We start from the raw sequence: 20,817 nt of genomic DNA, 5'->3' as shown, positions 1-20,817 counted from the left end.
AAAATCAGCCAGGCGTGGTGGTGTACATCCATAGTCCCAGCTGCTCGGGAGGCTGAAGAAGAAGAATTACTTGAACCCAAGAGGCGGAGGTTGCAGTGAGCCAAGATTGCACCACTGCACTCTGGCCTGGGCAACAGAGCAAGACTCCATCTCAAAAATAAAAAATAATTTTAATAATGTATCATACTTATCCCAACAGACTGAAAATCTTACCATTTCAACATGAAATATAAGAAAAATGATTGAGATATTTTACATAGGTTATTTCATATTAAGTCCTCAAAAACCATCAGCATAGCTTACATATGTAGCACATTTCAATTTGCAGTGAAATTTGCATTGAAAATATCTGATCTGCACTTAGACTCATAAAATACATAGTTGACAAAGTAGACTCACATGGCCAAGTGACATTCTTAAATGCTTTCTAATAACAGAATCAAGTTTTTAAACCTGCATTTTAATTAATAAAAATTAGATAAAATATTCAGTGTCTCAGCTACGACGGACACACTTCAAGTGCTGATCAGCAAACGGTGTGAGTGCCGGCCAGACTAGCCAATGCAGGCTACACCGCTGCAGCTGAAACAGGCCAGTCTCTCTGCGCACGGGAACAGTCTGAGCAAGCAGGAGATGGGGAAACGGGCACCGCCCTCATGAGAACAAAGGACCCACAACAGGAACCCTGCACTCACCCCCTGCCAAAGACACCAACAGCCCATGACGCAGCCTCCTCACAAAAGGGAGAGGCATTCAAGAACTTAGAAAATCACCTCTTCCTGGAAAATGCTCATTTTAAAACTTTGCATGTAACTTTACATTTTAATTACAAGGTTTTTAACATCCATTTTCTCCTGTCTTCTTAACTCTGTGAAAGTAAACACAGCTTTTATTCTTACTCCTATAGTTACTGTGTTGGAAGTTCACCTATGTGAACAAGCTGTTGCAACTGAAATTTTCTGAGAACAAATCTCCAGCTCTTTCCATTAACACAAACTGTATTAAGTTTAGTTCTCTAATTTCCATTGCTTAAAGGCCAGAATGTGTGAAATATGCATTATCAGATTAGAAAAACAAACAAACACCAGAAAAACATTTTGCAAAATAGCATTTGCTAAACTCTATGATAGAAACTAGCTTTAAAACTTCCTGTTTCAAAATTTCACTGTGTGTCCACTAAGTTAGTTTTTCTGGCTGTGGACAGCAGGCCCACCGCACGCTGCAGGCCCACCGCACACCGCAGATGCACCCCATGACACAGGCCCACCGCACGCCGCAGGCCCACCCCATGCCACAGGCCCTCCCCATGCCACAGGCCCACCCCACGACACAGGCCCACCCCACGCCGCAGACGCACCCCACGCCGCAGGCCCACCGCACGCCGAAGGCCCACCCCACGCCACAGATGCACCATGCCCCCCATGAACAGGCCAGCTGAGAGCTGCAGCCACTGCCCAGGGCTCCCTGCTCTGTGCTCAGCTGCCTGATCCAACCTGTCAGGGCTCTGCTTTCTCTATGTGTAGAAACAAAAAACCAGGAGCACGATGTGACAAAAAGCAGATTTTTATTAAACAGAGGTACATATGTGTTTCATTTTCTAATAAATCTCTTTCACAAATCACCTTGTTTTTTCACTCTTCTTGAATGATCATTTTTAGACAACACTGTCTGACTGTTTTGGCTTCTGCTAAAGTTAGTCTCTGTTCACAGGCTGAGTCTGACTTCTCCCACCTCCTCCTAGTCAGGCCTTCCAAAACAATGCTCACCATTCTTTCACATTGACTTTGGTTTTGAAAAGAAAAGTTATCTTACAAAGTAGTATGTAAAACTCTGTAATATATGAAGTGAGGCAATGATACAATCAGTTTTAAAAATAACCTTCCATGATGATTTTCATTTACATCCACCTGCTTGTTAGCAAGAATCTTTTTACAGGTTTACTGCACACCCAATTTCTCTTCTGGAAAAACTTTTGAACATCATCATGCCCTCGCCCTCCAACTTCTCCTCTCACCTATATTTAAAAGGGTCTGCTCTTTACCCTAAAATCTATACTAGGTAATTTTCAGAATATTCCTTCAATCACCAAACAAAGTTTTGAGATCCTCGTGCTGGATTTCACTATCTTAATATGAAAACCAATAATCACCTATTAAAATTCAATACAGGCCAGGCACAGTGGCTAACGCCTGTAATCCCAACATCTGGAGAGGCCAAGGCAGGTGGATCACCTGAGGTCAGGAGTTTGAGACCAGCCTGACCAATATGGTAAAACCCCATCTCTACTAAAAACACAAAAATGAGTCAGGTGTGGTTGCAGACACCTCTAGTCCCAGCTACTTGGGAGGCTGAGGCAGGAGAATAGCTTGAACCCAGGAGGTGGAGGTTGCAGTGAGCCAAGATCATTGACACTGCACTCCAGCCTGGACGATAGAGAGAGACTCCGTCACAAAAAAAAAAAAAAGTTAGTAAGTAAAATAAATAGGCCAGGCGTGGTGGCTAATGCCTGTAATCCGAACATTTTGGGAGGCCAAGGTGGGTGGATCACCTGAGGTCGGGAGTTCAAGACCAGCCTGACCAACATGAAGAAACCCCATCTCTACTAAAACTACAAAATTAGTGGGGCGTGGTGGCGCACGCCAGTAATCCCAGCTGCTCGAGAGGCTGAGGCAGGAGAATTACTTGAACCTGGGAGGTGGAGGTTGCGGTGAGTCAAGATCGCGCCACCGCACTCCGGCCTGGGCAACAAGAGCGAAACTCTGTCTCAAAAATACAAAAAAAAGTAAATAAATAAAACACAATACAATACAGCTAATACGATTTACCTAAGACGCTGTTGTATGAGCTGAACCAGAGGCAAACACTGTTTGCCAGAAGACTCACAGATCCCCGTATTAATAAGGTCTTTATCCAATGGAGTCCTGTTTCTATGAAATGCTGAGGCATTTGCTTCCTGTTCATCAATTTCTTTTTCCTTCTGTGCTTCTTTTTTGGCTTCAATATCCTGTAATTCATAAACAGAAATTGTTTACAAGTGATCTCATTACCAGGTGTGAAGACACAGGCTGGCTGAGCCCTGACCCCAGTGCCAAGCTATCCCAGTCTCTGTGGCTGCCGCACACACCTACCCACAGGCCTCCACCTGCCCTGTTGGAAACCCCAACTCAGTTGTGCAGTTTCAAACAGTGTCTTCTGTTTACAGATCCAAGGTCCAGGCTGCCTCTGCTGATGCTCTCCAGCCTCCTTCCGTGAAGTCCCTAAAATCCTTAACCCTGCTACTGGCTCTCACAAAACCCAATGTGATCTGCCCCACACACGCAGCATCTAGCTGCTCTGTAAGGACAAGAATGAGCTGGAATTCTCACACACAAAAGTCCTGTTTCAAATGTAAATGGCAGAGCCACTTTGGGAAACTATGAACACACACTGACCCCAGAACCTAACAAATTCCACTCCAAGTGTTTACCCAAAGGGAAGACATATGTTCACTAAAGTACTTGTTCACAGCACAATCGTAGCAGCTCTACACAGCTAAAAACCAGAAAGCCTGGACGTGGTGGCTCATGCTTGTAATCCCAACACTTTGGGAGGCCAAGGTGGGGGGATCATGAGCCCAGGAGTTGGAGACCAGCCTGTGCAACACAGTAACACCTTGTCTCTACAAAAAAAAATCAGAAAACTAGCCCGGCATGGTGACATGCCTGTGGTCCCTGCAACATAGGAGGCTGAGGTGGGAGGATCCTGTGAGCCTAGGAGGACAAGGCTGCCGTGAGCCAAGATCAGGTCACTGTATACAGCCTGGGTGACAGAGCAAGACCCTGTCTCAAAAAAAAAAAAAAAGAAAACTAAAACCAAAAACAATTTAATGTCCTTCAATAGGAGAATGAACTAACAAAGAGTACTACACCCAGAAAATGGAAAACTTCCCAATAATAAAAACGAAGTCACAATAGACACATCAGTGAGTGAATCTGAAAATCATTCTCCAAGGCCAGGCAGGAACGAGTGCATACTATACAGTTATATTGCTGCGACACTCAGAGCAGGCGAAATGCATCTCATCTGAGGGCAGGGGAGTATCCTGGCTGCAAGTGCCAAGGGCACAGGGATCTTTCCGGGTGACGGGAATGGTCTACCTGAGTAACAGGTTATCTGTTAACTTCACTGAAACAGGCAACATGCAGTATTTTATCACAATTAAATCATCTCAATAATTTTTAAAATTAGCACATAAAAGAATTTTAATTTAAGAAAATACTTGGATATGATAAAAGTTGAGTGTTTTACTGTGTTCTGTTATTCTTCACATGTGTGAGTGTGTATTTCCGATCTCAGTGCACCACCAGGTCACGTGTGCCTCCAAAGCCATACCTGGATCTCTGCAGTAATGGCTGCATGTAAGGCTGACTCCAACCCTCCAGCAGCCATCAAGCTGCCCACCAGAAGATCAATCATGAATCGACGACCTGGACTTATGTTCACTTCATTGCCTGAAACTGAACTAGAAAGTGTGTGCCAATTTGAGTGAAACGCCATCCCCTCCCAGCACCCTGACCCATGCCGTCTCCTGTTCCTTCCCCGAGCCCACCTGCGCAGGGCAGGAGAGCAGAGAGCGCCCGGGCCTGCTTCTCAGTGGTGGGCAGCAGCACGGACCAGCCACTCTGCAGCATGGCCTGGGAGGCTGAATGCACGGTGCTCAGCACGCCTGTGCTGCTGGCCAGGGTCACCACCGTCTGCTTCAGGCTGTTCAGGAGGATGCTGCCCAGACCTAAACCAAGGAATTCCGGGTCAACCTGGTGACTAATGGCAGCATGCAACTGAAAGGAGAAAAACAATTTTCACTTAGAACCCCTAAAAATGAGTGAATTTCAAAGTCTTATTAAACATCAAATAAAACTCAATTTGAAGTATTATTTAAATAGACAAAATAACTTCTCAGCTTATGTATTTTTAAAAACTGGACTAAAAAAACTCTTACCCACAATAGTTGAAGTATTTTCTAGAGGAATTTTTGTAACCCCACTATGAACACATATATGGAAAAGCTCAAGATCAGCAGAAGAGCTAAACAACTAGCAACAGCAACCTCCACCCCACCCCAACCATCTGCACCAAACACAAATAATGGCTACAATGTAACCACAAAAGCTGCCACAGGCGGTGGCTCATGCCTGTAATCCCAGCACTTTGGGAGGCCAAGGTGGAAAGATTACTTGAGATCAGGAGTTCAAGACCAGCCTGGCCAACATGATGAAACCCCATCTCTATGAAAAAATCAGCCAAGTGTGATGGTACACACCTGTAGTCCCAGCTACTTGGGAGGCTGAGACAGGAGAATCACTTGAACCTGGCAGGCCAAGACTGCACCACTGCATTCCAGCTAGGGTGACAAAGTGACACCCTGTCTTAAAAAAAAAAAAAAAAGCTGCTAAAAATTAGATTGTGGAGCTGAGAGTACACAAGGACACTCCTCAAGTGCAAAACTGAAATTCACATGGGCACACACAGCAGGAATCAAGAGGTTCCAGGCTGTGAAAGCAGAGCCAAGCCGCCAGGCTTCAGCACAACCTCCCACACGGGAAGGCACACAACGACCCACTGAACCCGAGCTTCCTGCAGAAGGCTGGGAGCCACTCAGGATCACCTGCCTGCCAGCCAACCACAGCCAGGGGGCAACACACTGCCCGTCCCAGGCTCTGGGTAGCAAGAGGCCCCACGAGAAATCAGAGACCCGGCCTTGCCCTGGGAGTAGAAGTGAAATCAAAAGCACACCACTCATCTAGGTATAGATATCACAGGTCAGGAAATGACCACCAAAACTCACCTAGAGTCTGTGAAACCTACAGAACCCTCAGGACCCCGGAGAGGCAAATGCAAAACCATATGCTGGGACACCTCGACAGCCTAAGACATACACGAGGCCACGCCCCACAGCACCGACCAGAACAGAAACATCACTGAAAACCAGAAGGGGCAGCAAACACCTGGGGTGCACCCACGCAAATGCCAGGATGCCACAGGTATAGTGATAAATGAGTGCTACAGAGGACTAGAGAAACACACTTCAGACCTCTGCTCAGTTCATTACTGCAACTAAACACTACACTCAGTTCTGTACATTCTAGAAGCAGGGCAAAAAGGGGAGGGGCTGGAAGAGGGACATGACGGGTTGTTACACAGAAACCACTGTAATAAAAGGGAAAAATTACTATGTGGAGAAAACTGTGGTTCCTGTCATTAAGTTAGAGGGTTTTATTACAAAGACAACAGATGATGATCAAACACTTCAGGATAGAAGTATTAGAATAGCACAGAAGTATTCAGGATAGCATTTCAAAAATGGTATTTTGATTATTTTTTTAAAGACTTCTTTTAGAGATACATAATTATGAATGAAATGATGTGCTGTCTGTGTTTGCTTCAAAAATGCTCAGGGGGTAGTGGCAGTGGTGATGGTTTCAATGAAACAAGAATGGCCCTGGGTTGATAATTGTTGATACTGGATTATGGACATGACATGGGGGTTCATTACACTGTTTTCTCCTCTTTTAAATAGTTTGCAATTTTCTATGATTAAAAATAAAGTTACAGAAAAAGACTTAACAGGTGGGGCCACTCCCAATTAAGAGGGGAGTGTGATTAAAGAGGAAGCAAGAGGCAGCTTGCTGTGGGCAAGAAACAGCCTGAAAGTCAGTGTGCCTGGAGCATCCCACTCAAGGCAAAAAAAAAAAAAGGAGGTGGCCAGACATGAGGCTGGGGACCAGGAAAAGTAATACACTGCCAAGTCCCATTGGACGTATGAACCCACACAAATCTTTGAGTGATGGGGAGACATTTGGATATTCTGAACATTGCAAAGAAAGAATTAGACTTGGCCAGGTGCGGTGGCTCACACCTGTAATCCCGGCACTTTGTGGGGCCGAAGTGGGTGGATCACGAGCTCAGGAGATCGAGACCATCCTGGCTAACATGGTGAAACCCCGTCTCTACTAAAAATACAAAAAATTAGCCTGACGTGGTGGCACATGCCTGTAATCCAGCTATTCAGGAGGCTGAGGCAGGAGAATCGCTTGAACCCAGAAGGCGGAGGTTGCAGTGAGCAGAGATCGCACCACTGCACTCCAGCCTGGGCAACAGAGTGAGACTCTGTTTCAAAAAAAAACAAAAAGAATTAGACTTGTGCCCTACCTAGATAGACTGCTCTGGTGGCTGTGTTGTGTAGGGGTGGATTTGAGGGAAGCAATTCAGGAGCAAATTAGAAAGCTGTTGTAGGTGTCCTAGGAATTGATTTCAGGACCTGTACAAGGATGGCAGTTTGGATGGAGAGGAGGAGCTGGAACCAAGAAAGATTTTAGTAAATATAGTGGGCACAACTCAGTGGCTAATTACACATCAGAGAAGAATGAGAAGGAGCCAAGAAAGACTCCACGCTTCTAGTCTGGGGAACTGGATGGACTGCAATCCTATTAACGGAAAGAGGACATATAGGACTATCAACTGTCATCTAACTGTGTTTTGAAAACAAAAGATCTTGGTAGGACCCATCATTCTAGTCAGAGGACTCTGTGACCTGCCTTCTGTGACAACTACACACACTCTCTCTCAAGTGTCTCAAACTCTTTTCTTTCTATAGACTCCTTCCCTTACAGGATTGTAGGTGATCAGAGATGTGAGAAGGTTCCAGCAGCATTTAGCCTCATGCTTTCCTTGTACAGTTGGAAGGTCTACAGATACTGACTGACTTGTGCAAAACCCTATCTTTTTAATTTGTTTAAGACTGCCCTAACTTCAAAATGAAAAACAACAAACACATATATATACACTTTTCCATCAGCTTGACTACCAATCTTTGCTCCTTCTTTAGTACTCAAATACCCATTGCTCCATTTCCTTCTTTTTTGGAAATTTATTTCTGAAATATCCACAATGTTTTATTCTCTACCCTTTGAATGCTACTACTCTAAAATTCACTGAAAAAGTCTTTCTTGTTAATCAAAGCAGACTTTTCTCTTTCCTTGTCTTTCTGTGAGATTTGAATCCTATCTGCTGCTTGCCTCCTTAAACTCCTTCCTCCTTTGGTCTCTGGAATAATAAGCTTCCCTGGATCATACTCCTCCCTCTCTTCACTACTTTACTTCCTCACCATCTTCCTCTTTTGATTCCCCCTCTTCCTCTAAATCTCCAAGCTTCTTTCAGGAGCCCAACACTCTTCTCTTTTTACTCAAATACTGTGAAGCCATTCACCCTCACATGGTCCACAGTTTCTTCTGTGGTCACAGCCAGCACTGACAGTGCTCCACGTGGAGAAGTCTGTGCCTGTCATGAGTGTGATGTGTCAGCTATGTTGGCCCACATCACTTTGCCACATGTGCCTTCTCAAAGAGAAGTAACCCACACTGCCCTGGGGCTCACCACTGGGCTGGACCACAGTTAAAAGGGAGATTGACAAATAAGAGTGGGTTCTGAAAAGCACAGGAGGTTGTGAAGGGATCTAAAAGCAACAGTGCATGAAGACTGCTGAAAAGGCTAAGAATGATGAACTTGGGAAAGACAAAGCTCTCGGGATCCATGGCAGCTTTCTTCATATTTGTGAAAATTTGTCACATGGGATGGGGCATAGATGTATTTTTTTCTGCTTCAGAGAACACAAATTGGGAGGTCTATTCTGTCTCATCAGAAGAAAAAGATCTTGCAAATAACTTGTGTTGCTCAACACAAGAATGAGGTGTCTCTTAATGCAGTGAACTCTGCTCATTGCTGAAGGTGTTGAAGAAGAAATGCCTGCTCAGAGAGGGAAAGTGGCCAGATTACTGCTGAGACCCCTTTTCCCCTGATGCTCTGGGAATTGCTCTCTTCATCGATAGCCTGTCAGCACGAAAGACTTAACATGTTTGACATAGAACCAGCCGTTCTGTTCAATTACTTGAGTCTATCATTGGTGCTGTTGTTCTTACAGATTCCTGGACTAGAAATCTCAGAGCACCTTTGATTTCTTGCTCTCTTTTTGTCCCTATATAACTACCTCCAGAATGCTTCTTTGATTTCCTCTTGATTCTTAATTTCCACTGGCACTGTTACAATCCAGATCCATCAAATCACATGCAGATGGTAGTTATTGGATTTTTAAGTTGGAATGAACCCTGGAGAGATCAAGCCCAACCTGCTCCTTTTATAGGTAAGGAGAATAAGACACAGAAAAATTAGACTTGTCTAAGGTCATGTAGTTAGCAGGGGTGGTTCTAAGCTCCAATACTCTTAGTACCTTGTTCTTTCCATTTCCCTATGATCACTCAGGCGACTAATGCATTTCAACTTAACTGATTTTATAGAGACTGACCATGACTTACCCATGGAATGATTGGTTTATTTGTATGATATATGACGGTTCATGGTCAAATCACATGTGTTAAAACCTAGAAATTATCCCCAATCTCTTAAGGGTAGCAGACCACTGGATCTGCTTTGAGTTAAGTAACACTGTCTTTTCTGTGCTGCTCAGAGAAACTGCCAAAGGAGGACTGCTGAATTGTGAAATAAAGAAAAATTCTAGCCAGCTCAAGCTCTCTAGAGTCTGTAAATACAGGTCATTTGGATATTAAATGTATCACTGTACTCCAATGAGTACAAAAATTACATATATCATGTTAACTGGCTATGCCCTGATTACTCCCACAAAAGGTCCCGGAAGAACGTTGGTTCTTCTGTTGCTATTCTGGTCTCTTCTAGTTCTTGTGCTTGTTTCAGCCAAGGCAATTTCGCTTCCACTGGACTTTTTTTCTAAGAAAAAGAGAACATAAAGAATGAGCTAAATTACTATTAATCATTAAGGAGTTGGATAGATGATCATATTGGCTGAAAATTTCATTTATAAAGAGGTCATATTTTTCAAATGCAAGTTGAGTTCCTTAGTACAATACATTAGGTGGCTGCTGGAATGAATTAAACATTTCTGCTGTATTTTTTAAAAATTAGTACATTATTAAAATGCAACCAAAATGATCACACGATACAGTTGAATCTGCTGTCAAAGTTAACATAAAAATGCCTTTTATAAATCAATACCAATTTCTGTTGTTCATACTTTGAAGCTCTTACTTCAACCATACCAGCTTGCTATCTTTGGTCACATTTTATTTTTGCCCATGGAATGCAAAAATTAATAGAGAAAGGCAAATAACATGAAAGTTAAGAAAGTTGGGGGGGATGAAAGAATCTGTGTTATAGTTTACTCAAACTTTTACTATTGTTGTAGTTGTTGAGGGAGATGATTACCAATTACATCTGGCATGGAGGAACAAACTGTTGCCCCTTTCTGTCCTTTGAAGCCTCCTTGATGTGAAGAAGGGAATAATCTATCTATGAAGTGAGAAATAAAAATAAATTTAGGGTGCTTCAAGGAAACTATGGACACTATGAAAGTGGCTATGAAAGTATCATAAATGCAGAAGGAAGGAAAAAAGACTTCACTGATGGAGTTACGTAGTCAATGTTTGTACCTGTCATGGCAACTAGTGATTTTTCTGCAAGATAGACATACTCAAAAATATTTGTTGAATGACTAAGAGGCTATTTGTATGAATAATGAACCCAGAAATAACAAGAGAGTTTTACCATCCTCTCTCAAGTACTAAGGAGGAGTCCTTCTTACTAATAGTTGGGAATAATCTTTTCTCCCATTTCAAGATGGAAGATACTTTTCATGAGGATGGTTAACATTAAATAACATGGAAATAATTATGTACAGAGAAGATCATATATCACAGAGATGGTGCCAAATCCTCCTATCCATGGATGCTACCCATTTCTGCTCTTTCATGTGGAACAAATGTGAACTACTGGAGAGATTATAAATGCATCCATAGATCCCCACTGGGAACTGGAAGTTTTCATTCATTCCATGCATTAGTACACATGATAAAGATGACATCATTCCTCCCTCAAAATCTTACACTCCAGTGGAAAGGTAGCTATAAAGAAGAATGAGAATCTTGGGAAAAGAATAATTTCCTCCTCCTCCTCTACTTCTTCCTCCTTTTCTTGCTCTTCTGTCTTTTCCTCCTTCTACTTTTCCTTCCCCTCCTTTTTCAATCTCCCCCCTGCCATTCTTCTTTTTCTTCAAGGGAGGGACTGCATTTAATATGTCCACCAAGAAATGTTAGTATAAAACTAAATAGGAGCTACTCCATCTGTACTGAATCAACAGGAGCTCAGTTTTCCCTCCAGATGAATAATTCACATATATCTAACTTCCTTATCTAGATGGGAAGGTCTATTGCAATCTGTCAATAAAACAATTTTTATAAGAAAGTAGTAAGTTGAAAGGGAAATGCTACAATATTGGAATGGGAGCTGGAAATACCATTTGATTTGAATTTACAATGCACCACAGACTTACCTTTTGGTTTATAACACGGGATGGAAATGACACATTCTTCTTTGACGTGTAACTTCAGTTGTGGATCGCAGCCCCCAACATGCTCTCCACGGTGGTTAATACACACAACAACCCGGTACCGTAACCCTCAGCCACAAGTCACCATGCACTTCAAAGAAGAAAAGAGAAGCCAATGCATTTCTTTTAAGACAACCACAAAGGCATTATTGTATCATATGCAAAGGAGAGCCATGAACTACATAAATATTAAACACAAAAGACTTTTAGACAAATATTATGTAAGGAAGGGTACAGAGGCTAATTTTCTGTGATGCTTGTATTTCAGGGCCCCTCTTTTGTACAACTTTGTTCCACTTCTCAATTCAAAAAGTATTTAAGGTGAGATCGTAATTCAAGAAAATTACAAATGCCTTGAAATCTTACTGCTCAAATATCAAAGAAACTTGTTAGAAGTTTTCTCAAGTTTGATTAAAAGTTTACATGACCCTACCCAAAATAATTTTTGAAGATGAATGAAACCTTTCTGAACTGTCAATAAAAATATAATACAATTCTGATGAATTATGCCAGAGGATTATTTTTCTATTCCATCTATAAAAGTCAGTCTTGCAAAACTGCTCTCATATAACGAGGCCATCAAAGAGTATTCAGCCAAACACTACAGAAAAAAATACTATCGATGTATCCCGATACATCTATAACTGCCACAGTTAAAGTTAATAAAAACATTATGCTATTTTTTCCTGAATTTTTGTGAAGTTTGTGTTGTCAGCATTTTTTTCTTGGATTATTTGTTTATGATTTGAAAGTTACTCTTGCCTATGAGTGGAATATTTTCATGTCATATAAAAATCTAGAATAGCTTTTCAAATTTATCTGTGTTATGGTTTGGCTCTGTGTCCCCACCCAAATCTCATCTTGAATTGTAATTCCCATAATCCCCACTTGTCATGGGAGGGGCCTGGTAGAGGGTGATTGGATCATGGGGGCAGTTTTCCCCATCCTGGTCTCATGATAGTGAGTGAGTTCTCCTAAGATCTGATGGTTTTATAAAGGGCTCTTCCCCCTTCATGCTCTCTCTCCCTCTCCTACTGCCTTGTGAAGAAGGTACTTGCTTCTATTTCACCCTCCACCATCATTGTAAGTTTCCTGAGGAAACTGTGAGTTCATGTGGAACTGTGAGTCAATTAAACCTCTTTCATTTATAAATTAACCAGTCTCTGGTAGTATCTTTATAGCAGTGTGAGAATGGGCTAATATAATCTGCATGTTGGGGAGTATATATATGTATGCATTTAAAAAAATTGATAGACTATATTTTTTGAGGACCATATTGGGTTTACAGAAACATCGAGCAGACAGTACAGAAAGCCCCAATATTCCCCTTCACCCCCTTTTCCCCCTATGATTTTCCCTATTATTAACATCTTGCCTTAGTGTGGTGCCATTGTTACAACTGATGAACCCGTATTAATACATCATTAACATAACTAATACATCATTTAATATATCATTATTAAATATTAATATTAAGTCCAGAGTTCACAATGTGGTTGTTGTCATCTTTCTAAAATTCGTAATTTCTTATAATTTCCTTTCTGATTCTAAATAAACATTCCCTTCAATACTCAATATTTGTGTTTTATATTCTTGTTTTTGAGGAGTCCCCTCCAATCTGTACAAACTTCAGACCCCACCCATTCTGGATCCACCCCAGGGAGGGGCTGAGAGTTCTTGGTTGCCTTTGGTTACCTGCTATGGGACAGGCACCTCCTTCATTTGTTATCTCATGAATCCTCCTGACCCACTTCCAGGTCAGTAGCTTCAGGCTTATTGAACAGATAAGCAAAAGGCCCACCATCTAAGGATCTTGCTCAAGGTCACACAGTTCCTAACAGGCAGAGTGGAATTCCCTCCCAGAGCCATCTATTGCCAAAGCCATGGCCAAGCCACTGCTTTAAGAAGCTTGAAAAGTATTTTCTGACCCTCTAAGCACTTTGTACCTGTGTATTGCTAGGGACAAGTTTCAAAGATATGTTTCGAGGATATGGAGACTTTTCTCAGTGTATGCACATCAGGCAGAATATTGGGAAATCTCTCTAGTTCATGATGCCACTCTTGAAACCACTGAACAAATACTTTAATGAGTTCAGTGAAGCTTGAGATTACCGTTTTTGGAAAATTGACTCACCTACCCCCAAGTTTATCAATTTGAGATATATATAATCTTGAGTGGCTGTTTTAGCCACGAAAGAAAAAAAATTCACCCAAAGAGAAAGAAAACAGTACAAGATATAACTATACTACAACTGGTTAATCCAAAGGAGTATCCTCTCCTTTTAAACCACCCTTCTGGGAAGCTGGACACTTCCCCAATGGCACTGTCAGTGTTTACAACGGTTCCAGAACTCCTCTGCGGAGCTGCATATGTCCTCGATGATGGAAAATCCTCATCACTGAGAATATATTTGATATTTGAAAAAAGTGAAAAGTATTAAGGGTGAAGTATGGTGAATGAGAAGAGCTAGTTAACATCCTCTACTCTGATAATATGCATAATGATGAAGTCGTGGTATTTATGGGGATGGAGGGTGATATAAAAGCTCTAAAGCCAACATAAAACATATGGCTAGGACTTCAGAGAGCTGAAAACAAGCTCTGCAGTTGTAGAAATAATGTTGATTGGGGGCTGAAAAAGTGAAAGTCCCTAATGTCTCGGTAACAAATCCTTTTGCAGCTGAGATGATATTTTTTGCTTTCAACAAAATAGAAAGAGGACTTAAATTGCCAGCAGAAAGATCCTTAAAAATAATTTTTGATGCTAGACCATTACATGAATTTTGGCACATAACTCAAGAGTTCAAAGAACAAAACGACCTTGCTAAAATAAAATCCTTCCATCCCGGTCTATTGATTTATGTGAACAAGCTTTCCCAGTGTACACATGCAAAGCCAAACAAAACAAAATAAGAAACCAATAGTAAAAATTAACAATAAAATCATTGCTGAACACATGGCTCATTCTGATGATGAATATATGGACTAGTTTTTAAGCTCCACTTATCTTCTATCAAGATATATTAATGCATGTACATGATGAACTAAGTGTGTATTCAAATGAAAATGCAATTTTTATGTGTTATTCTTATTTACCAAACTTTGAAATATATATATATATACGTTATTTTGACTGTGTATTAAAATTTACTCAATTCAGATGAATATTTTAAATACTTAGGGCCTTATGGCCACAGGAAAGTAAAATAAAGTAATTTCATTGATCATATATATTTTCTTGGAGAGAAGTAGAACAGTGTAATAAAAAAAGACTTTAAAGCATAAAAATACGTTATATTAGAATAAAATTCTGTGGGGAGAGTTGATTGTAAATGTGAGTTCAAAGGGAGAAATATGCACAACATCTAAATTGTTAAAGAAGAGGTCACCCCTGTATTTTTTAAATGAAAGATGGCAAAGACAGAAATTATCATGGCATTTAAATTCCACTAGACAGATTTTTTTGAATGCTGCAACACTCTTATTTTAAAATGTCAACATTCACAACATGTTGAAATGATATTCTTTGTAATTATTTAAACTTGTGATAGGAAATTTCAAATGTCAACCTAAATATATGTGAAGAAATGCATAATTCTCTAATCTTCTTTTTAGGGAGTATGTGACCAAAAATTAATTGATAACTTCTTCTGTAGCAAGTTTGAATAAAGTTCTACAGGGTGATGATGTTTAGTCTGGGGATATCAGAAAAAGATTGATATGGTCTTCACCTGACACTCACTTGTCCTTCAAGTTCAAGTGCTACCTCCTTTCTGAAGCTTTCCTGACACATTCAGGTGGAGTGAATCATTCCACCTTGTGTCTCTGAAGTACTAGGCACATGACGCTACTCATGCACAATACAATACTGTATCACAACGTTGTTTGCATGCATGTCTGTGCAACTAGATTCTAAGCTTTTGGGTGGTAGGAGCAAGTTGTATTTACTTCTTAGCACGGTAGCTGACGCATTGAATAAATACATGAATAGATATATTAATGCATGTATATGTTGAACTGAAATGTGGAAATCACTTAAGAAAGCTGGAGAAACTTGAGTCAACTACACCTCACTCTAGAAAATTAAAGGATTAAGATTAAATTATTAAATATCAATGTCTGCATTTTTCATCTTTGACTAATCCAGCTGCATTTTATTTGTTCTGGAGGCTTACTCAGTCATCTCTTTAGAAAGTGAAAACTACGCTAATTTGACATGAACCTTGTTATACCTCTGGGGTGTTTTCCTTCTTCTCTTTTCTTTTTTCATACAACTTGACCCCACCGATGATTTCTAAATAGGCTGCCCACCTCTGGTCTTTCCCAATGTTAGGCTATCTTGCCTCAATTAGTTAAAATATATTATGTCTCCACAAAAATTGTGAAGGTTCTTAGTAGCTACTGGATCAAGGACACACACTTTCATGTCATGTCAGCATTTCCAACTTCATCTCTCAGTTCTTAGTAACATGGGTCATCTCTTCAAATCTTCAACTTTGAGTCACTTCTTGTCATTACTGCCTTTGCTTAGCCATCTCTGTTTGGCCATCTCCCTAACACTAACCCTAACCCAGTGATGTTTCTCAGGTTCTTGTTTGTTTACATTCTTCAAAGAATTTAAACAATTTAAATTTTAATTCTTGCTTGTTTAAATTATTCAAAGATGGATTAGGCAACACAAGGGCAACAAATACTTCCTGATTGACTCTGCTTCAACATTTGTTCTTTACAGATTTGTTCTTTACGGTACTTAATATTAATTATGCTGATAATTACATGGAAATTTTATTATTAATGTCCTTAATATTAATTATTCTTGCGTACCTTGATGCTTCTGGTCTTTCTTACCTTGTCCTCCAACTGTCTTCCTAAGCTCTTTGGAGTAGGAACCATGCTCTTTTACCACTTTTTTTTGTCTCCGTGCTGTCTAGTACCATGGTGGGCATATAGAAAATACCCCTTAAAATATGAGAATTAATTAAAAGTGGCATTCTCAAATCTTACCTGAGACCCCTCCATAGCAATCCACTTGGGGCAATCAAACAGATTACAAGTTTGCATAACCTTGGGTTTGGGTGCGTACATGCACTTCCATTCTTCCGCCTGCAATATCTCTCCATGCATGGATTCCTCCACACACACAAAGCTCCGTCTCCGAATCCCTCCTCCACAGGACACGGAACATGCAGTCCAAGGATTATGTTCCCAGCTCAAAAGCAAACAAAATTATATTATTTGTTTGTTGTTTGTTTGAAGTTTGCAAAGATGGTGGCAAAAAGTATGGCCTTAAGGTATCAGGTGTGGTTCAGCTGAATGAGCCTGGGACTGGGAGTCATAAGACTTTACACTTTTTTTTTTTTTTTTGAGACAGAGTCTCGCTCTGTAACCCATGCTGGAGTGCAATGGTGCAATCTTGGCTCACTGCAACCTCTGCCTCCCGGGTTCAAGCAATTCTGCCTCAGCCTCCCTACTAGCTGGGATTACAGGCATGAGCCACCATGCCTGGCCTTTTTTTTAATTTTAATTAATTTTTTTTTTTAAGATGGAGTCTCTTTCTGTCACCCAGGCTGGAGTGCAGTGGCAAGATCTTGGCTCACTGCAACCTCTGCCTCCTGGGTTCAAGCTATTCTCCTGCTTCAGCCTCCCAAGTAGCTGGGATTACAGGCACCTGCCACCACGCTCGGCTAATTTTTGTACATTTTAGTAGAGATGGGGTTTCGCCATGTTGGCCAGGCTGGTCTTGAACTCCTGACCTCAAGTGATCCACCCGCCTTAGCCTCCCAAAGTGCTGGGATTACAGGCATGTGCCACCACGCCCGGCCAAGACTTTATTCTTAACTGCCACACACAAATTTTAGTCACAGGGTACTTAGCTCCTCACATCTGGGGTTTTTGTCAACTGGGAATAATATACCTTCCCTATTTACCCTTCATCAGACCATTGTGAAAATTAAATCAATTAAAATATACAGTGTGGCTGCATCTTCAAACTGCCTCTAAACTGTAAAATACTAATGGACAATATTATTAGAGAATCACAGAACCTCAGAGTCAGGAAGGACCATATTACTCTTTTCGGGATAAAAGGGGATTAAAATTTCTGATTAATTGCAACACTTGAGCTCCTGCTATAATACTCAGTTGTCCAAGATACGCTTGACAGCTCCAGCGATGGGAAACATCATCTTTTGAGGCAGCCTATTCCATCTAATTCTTAGAAAGATTTTTCCTATTATTGAGTTGAAGTCTGTTTTCCCTTAGCTTTATAAAGTGTCTAATATCTAACCCTCATACATTTTAGGCTATTGCTACAGATGCTACAGTTCCTTGCAAACTACTTAAACTGCAAAAAGGAAAAGGAAACATATCACTCGCTGAGGAAGAGGTTGGAAGTGGTCATAGGGCATTATCTCTTTAAATCCATCACTACAAATGAAATCATTGTGAGAATATCATTTCTATAATAAATTCACACATTCATTAATTGATGAATATAATATTTGACATCCCAAAAGACAGAGCTCTTCCAAATTGGAAACTAAAAATATCAAGTGTTATCAACCATTCCCAAAAATTCAGCCACCATCTCTTTAATTGTCAAGAATATCTACGACACAAATTCCCCAGTTCTATTTGAAAATATAGAAAACTAAACTAGCAGTATATTAATCAAAGGAAAAAAGTATCTTGCAATTTCAATAAATTTATTCCTTTTTATAATAATTACTCTCTTAATATATTAGTGATATTAACACACTGTCGTATTAGTAGGATCTTCAGAAAACCACTTTATTTCACAGAATTTGTCCTCTGAAAGGTCTCTATTCATAATTACGTTCAACCAGGCTTACAGGAAATGGGCAGTTTAGTAACAGGAAATGAAATCCACTGAGAACGCTTCCTTTTCCACTTGCACACTTCTTCCTAAGCCAGCTGGCAGATATCTGGAGGATTATGGGACTTGATATTGTTCTGTTATTTTAAGGTATTGTAGTAAGCCAGGAAACTTCCCCAGGCAATCCAAGTCAGCAGGTACTAAATTATGCAATAGGATAGTTTATGCATAGCTTTTTTGCTTTGGCATTAAAATTTTACTTCCTTGCACAATGCATTATTTATACTGAATTTAATAGGAATACTTCAAAAGCCAAAACATGATAATGGGTGACCCAGTTTAAAAGCTAAAATGGTGAGTGAAAGATATTTATGATTGGCAGATGGACTAGACGTATTACTTGGATGAAGAGAGCAGGAGATGTTCAAAAAGGTTCATTATAAAAACTTAGGAACACACAGCCCACGACAAGAGAAAGCTAGACTTTCATTCCTAATGAATGTGTCCTCACTTCTATGCACCATAGTTACAAATGTGAACGTAGGCACCTGCCGCCAGGAGACAAAGTCACGAAATGGAAATGTATTGCCCTGCAAAGATTGATCAGTCTCAGGTGAAGCTGATTTGTTTCTTTTTGAAGTAAAAAGGGTGTGGACAATGACACAAACCTTGATGGGCAGGGATCCACGCTGCATTCCTTCAGTTTTGGTTTTGGTTTTACATTTTCAGGGTAGTAGTGACAATAATGGTCAGGAACTACCCTCTTCAAGCGGATATCCACACATTCAGCAGAATTGAGCTGATAACCTAAAGTGTTAGAAAAGGAAAGTCTGAATATTGCATTCATTTTTACTTGGCAGAGTTACCACTTGCCACACACTTTTTTTTTCCTCTTTAAGAAACTTAACTCAGTGGCTCTCAACCCTGGCTGTATAGCAGAACCACATGGGAGCTTTTAATACACTCTAATGCCCAGGTTCCTTCATGGTCCAATTAAGTCAGAAGTCCTGTGGCCGGGATCCAGGAAAACAGCATCTTTTTAAAAAGATCCTCAGGTTCTTCTCAGATGACTAAAATGCGTGGCCAAAATTGAGAATGACAATTAGTACCAACTGTGGTACTCTCAGCACTTCTAACTAAAAAATGACAATAGTCTCCTCTTAAGAACTGTTTCCAGCCCAGGTGCAGGTGAGTTATTCATTCTCCTCGGTTCATTGTCTTTTCTCCTCATTGTCACCACAGCACTGTGCAAGGCCCTTCTCTCATTTCCATATAATCTCTCTTCTTCCCTTATTGACACTCCCATTCCAATCCCCGCAACACACCTATTTTGATTTGTTGTTGATATGTCCTTAAATATGCAACCATCTTATGTAATGTTGTTTTTTTGTGTATCTGTTTTTAGCTTAATGAATGATAATGTGTTTTAAATCTTGTTCTGTTTTCCACTTTTTTCACTCAACATCATGTTTTTGAGAACTACCTTTGCGCTGGGTGGTTGCTGGGTTGAATATTTCTTTCATAACATTTTGTGATTTGCATACACAGTACCACATTTTACTCTTCTCCCCTGGGATGCCACAGGCACCTGCAATACCAATAAGCTTTCCAAATGGGGAATTAAGCATTGTCAATACAAAAAGGAACAAAATCCATCCCCCTATGTCACTCCCCAGCCCTCATCTCACAAGCCTTCAAACAGAAGGAATGAAGACTTATTCTTGATTCTACTACATCTAATTTGTAGAGTTTCTGAGGAAAGTGAACATTGCAAATAGATGAGTGCTATAAATTTAAAAAGCAAGTCACAAAATGATGCTTCTATTTCCTGAAAGATCTGATTCCAAGTTTCCTGTCACTACATAAGTGTCTGTTAAGTTAAACTTTTTTAAAAAAAGGTAATTTTTCAAAACTAGAATGAGCTCTTTACGAAAGAAAAAAATGGCCAAAGCCAAGCGCTCTGCGTCTGCCAGTTGGTCTAAAGGTCTGAAAATACATTTAAAGTCCTGATTGTCGTGAGGAATCTGATTTTATAAACCACTAGACAGCTTTCTATAAGACACGGCTTGGATGTAAGCTGAGTGCAGAAGGACGGACTGGTAAGCATTATAAAAAGCAAGGTCGAAACCACAAGAATGAAAATCCAAATGGAGTCAATAAAATGTTACTTGGGTGCCAATATCTGCCAGAAAGTCAACGATATCAGATGGCAATGGCAATCTAGGTACTTGCTCCAGATTGATCTCAAGTGTCTCACATTGACGATTACAGATGGGACTAGGAAAGTCCATCCAAGCACCCCCGGTACTTTAGAGACCAATGGACTAATTTTCTTGATTATCCAAAACACTTTAAAATCCATTCACACACATCACACAGATTTGATGACTAAAATAATTAAATTTTGGTAATGCTTTCCTTGTGGGTTTTATGTGCATATTTTATTTTCCCCAAAACAAGTACAAAATGAGATTACAGCTCCTTGAGTCAGAAAAAAAAAAAAATCTTTGTTCTAAATAGAAATAGACTT

The 20,817-nt window shown here is 40.4% G+C and overlaps 1 protein-coding gene and 1 pseudogene across 1 annotated transcript; both read right to left on the bottom strand.

Moving 5' to 3' along the window:
• Positions 1-1,547: 1,547 nt before the first annotated feature.
• Positions 1,548-5,290, bottom strand: LOC129014714 (E3 ubiquitin-protein ligase HERC2-like). Its single transcript, XM_063653294.1, has 4 exons — positions 4,589-5,290; positions 4,372-4,496; positions 2,826-3,004; positions 1,548-1,782 (listed from the first exon to the last, which is right to left on the bottom strand). Exons 1-4 carry the CDS (start codon positions 4,668-4,670, stop codon positions 1,632-1,634), a joined length of 537 nt encoding a protein of 178 aa, XP_063509364.1. The 5' UTR covers positions 4,671-5,290; the 3' UTR covers positions 1,548-1,631.
• Positions 5,291-11,395: 6,105 nt separating this feature from the next.
• The window catches only part of LOC134738205 (putative HERC2-like protein 3), a 137,095-nt pseudogene continuing 127,673 nt past the window's right edge, over positions 11,396-20,817 (bottom strand).

Source organism: Pongo pygmaeus, chromosome 16, assembly GCF_028885625.2.
Source record: "Pongo pygmaeus isolate AG05252 chromosome 16, NHGRI_mPonPyg2-v2.0_pri, whole genome shotgun sequence".
In the NCBI taxonomy this organism is placed as follows: domain Eukaryota; kingdom Metazoa; phylum Chordata; class Mammalia; order Primates; family Hominidae; genus Pongo; species Pongo pygmaeus.
This window is presented reverse-complemented; position numbering and strand designations above follow the sequence as displayed.

Coding starts and splice junctions, on each gene's coding strand:
- LOC129014714 (XM_063653294.1), bottom strand. CDS start 4,670: ATGCTGCAGAGTGGCTGGTCCGTGCTGCTGCCCACCACTGAGAAGCAG. Junction 4,497..4,588: donor TGCTCTCCTGCCCTGCGCAG/GTGGGCTCGGGG, acceptor TTTCTAGTTCAG/TTTCAGGCAATGAAGTGAAC. Junction 3,005..4,371: donor CCATTACTGCAGAGATCCAG/GTATGGCTTTGG, acceptor TATGAATTACAG/GATATTGAAGCCAAAAAAGA.